The sequence below is a fragment of the Fulmarus glacialis genome, unplaced genomic scaffold (genome assembly GCF_000690835.1).
Source record: "Fulmarus glacialis isolate BGI_N327 unplaced genomic scaffold, ASM69083v1 scaffold34022, whole genome shotgun sequence".
Taxonomy (NCBI): Eukaryota; Metazoa; Chordata; class Aves; order Procellariiformes; family Procellariidae; genus Fulmarus; species Fulmarus glacialis.
Window position 1 is genome coordinate 1 of NW_009199022.1, and position 1,206 is coordinate 1,206.

A 1,206-nucleotide genomic window follows, 5' to 3' on the forward strand; every position below is an offset into this window, starting at 1 on the left:
TTCCTCACCGACCTCAACAACCCGCACAACCTGACCTGCTGGCAGTCCGACAGCTACGTCCAGTACCCCCATAACGTCACCCTCACCCTCTCCCTGGGCAAGAAATTCGAGGTGACCTACGTCAGCCTGCAGTTCTGCTCGCCGCGCCCCGAGTCCATGGCCATCCACAAGTCCATGGACTACGGCAAGACCTGGGTGCCCTTCCAGTTCTACTCCACGCAGTGCCGCAAGATGTACAACAAGCCCAGCCGCGCCGCCATCACCAAGCAGAACGAGCAGGAGGCGGTCTGCACCGACTCGCACACCGACGTGCGGCCCCTCTCCGGCGGCCTCATCGCCTTCAGCACCCTGGACGGCCGCCCCACCGCCCACGACTTCGACAACTCGCCCGTGCTGCAGGACTGGGTGACGGCCACCGACATCAGGGTGACCTTCAGCCGCCTCCACACCTTCGGCGACGAGAGCGAGGATGACTCCGAGCTGGCCCGCGATTCCTACTTCTACGCCGTCTCCGACTTGCAGGTCGGCGGGCGATGCAAGTGCAACGGCCACGCGTCACGCTGTGTCCGTGACCGCGACGACAGCTTGGTGTGCGACTGCAAGCACAACACGGCCGGCCCCGAGTGCGACCGCTGCAAGCCCTTCCACTACGACCGGCCCTGGCAGAGAGCGCCGGCCCGGGAGGCCAACGGCGGGCGACAGGGAGAGTTCGGCAGATGCGGGGGGAAGGACGGGGAGAGGGCGCTGAGGTCCCCGGAAGGGCAGGGAGAGGGAGGGAAGAGCGAAGGACCCGGCAGGGGACGGGGAACGAAGGGCAGGGGGACATCCAGGACCCGGCAAGGGACCTTCAGGGACGGGGAGCGAGAGGCATGGGGACATCCAGGGACACGGCGAGCAGCGCGAGGACATCCAGGGACACGGGGAGCGAGACAGGGACAGGCAGGGCGATGGAGAGAAGGACAGGGCAAGGACACTGAGGTACCCGGCAGCGCAGGGCAAAGGAGGGGACACCCAGAAGCGCGGAGCAGGGGATGTGAAGACACTCGGAAGCGCAGGGGATGGGACACCGAGGCGCCCGGCAGCGCAAGACAGGGGACATTGAGAGGGTACTGGTGACAACACTGAGGGACTCCGAGGTGCAGAGCAGGGAGCGCGGGGAACTGGGGACCACCGGGCAGGGGACGGCGAGGCACGCGAATTTGGGGC

General features: G+C 66.8%; 1 protein-coding gene across 1 annotated transcript; it reads left to right on the forward strand.

Moving 5' to 3' along the window:
- Positions 1–3: 3 nt before the first annotated feature.
- LOC104073377 (netrin-1-like) lies at positions 4–749 on the forward strand (the record flags this gene model as incomplete). The annotated part of the gene is made up of 1 exon (XM_009573104.1): positions 4–749. A coding segment is annotated over one exon (746 nt), but the record flags the coding sequence as incomplete, so codon positions are not given.
- Positions 750–1,206: the final 457 nt, after the last annotated feature.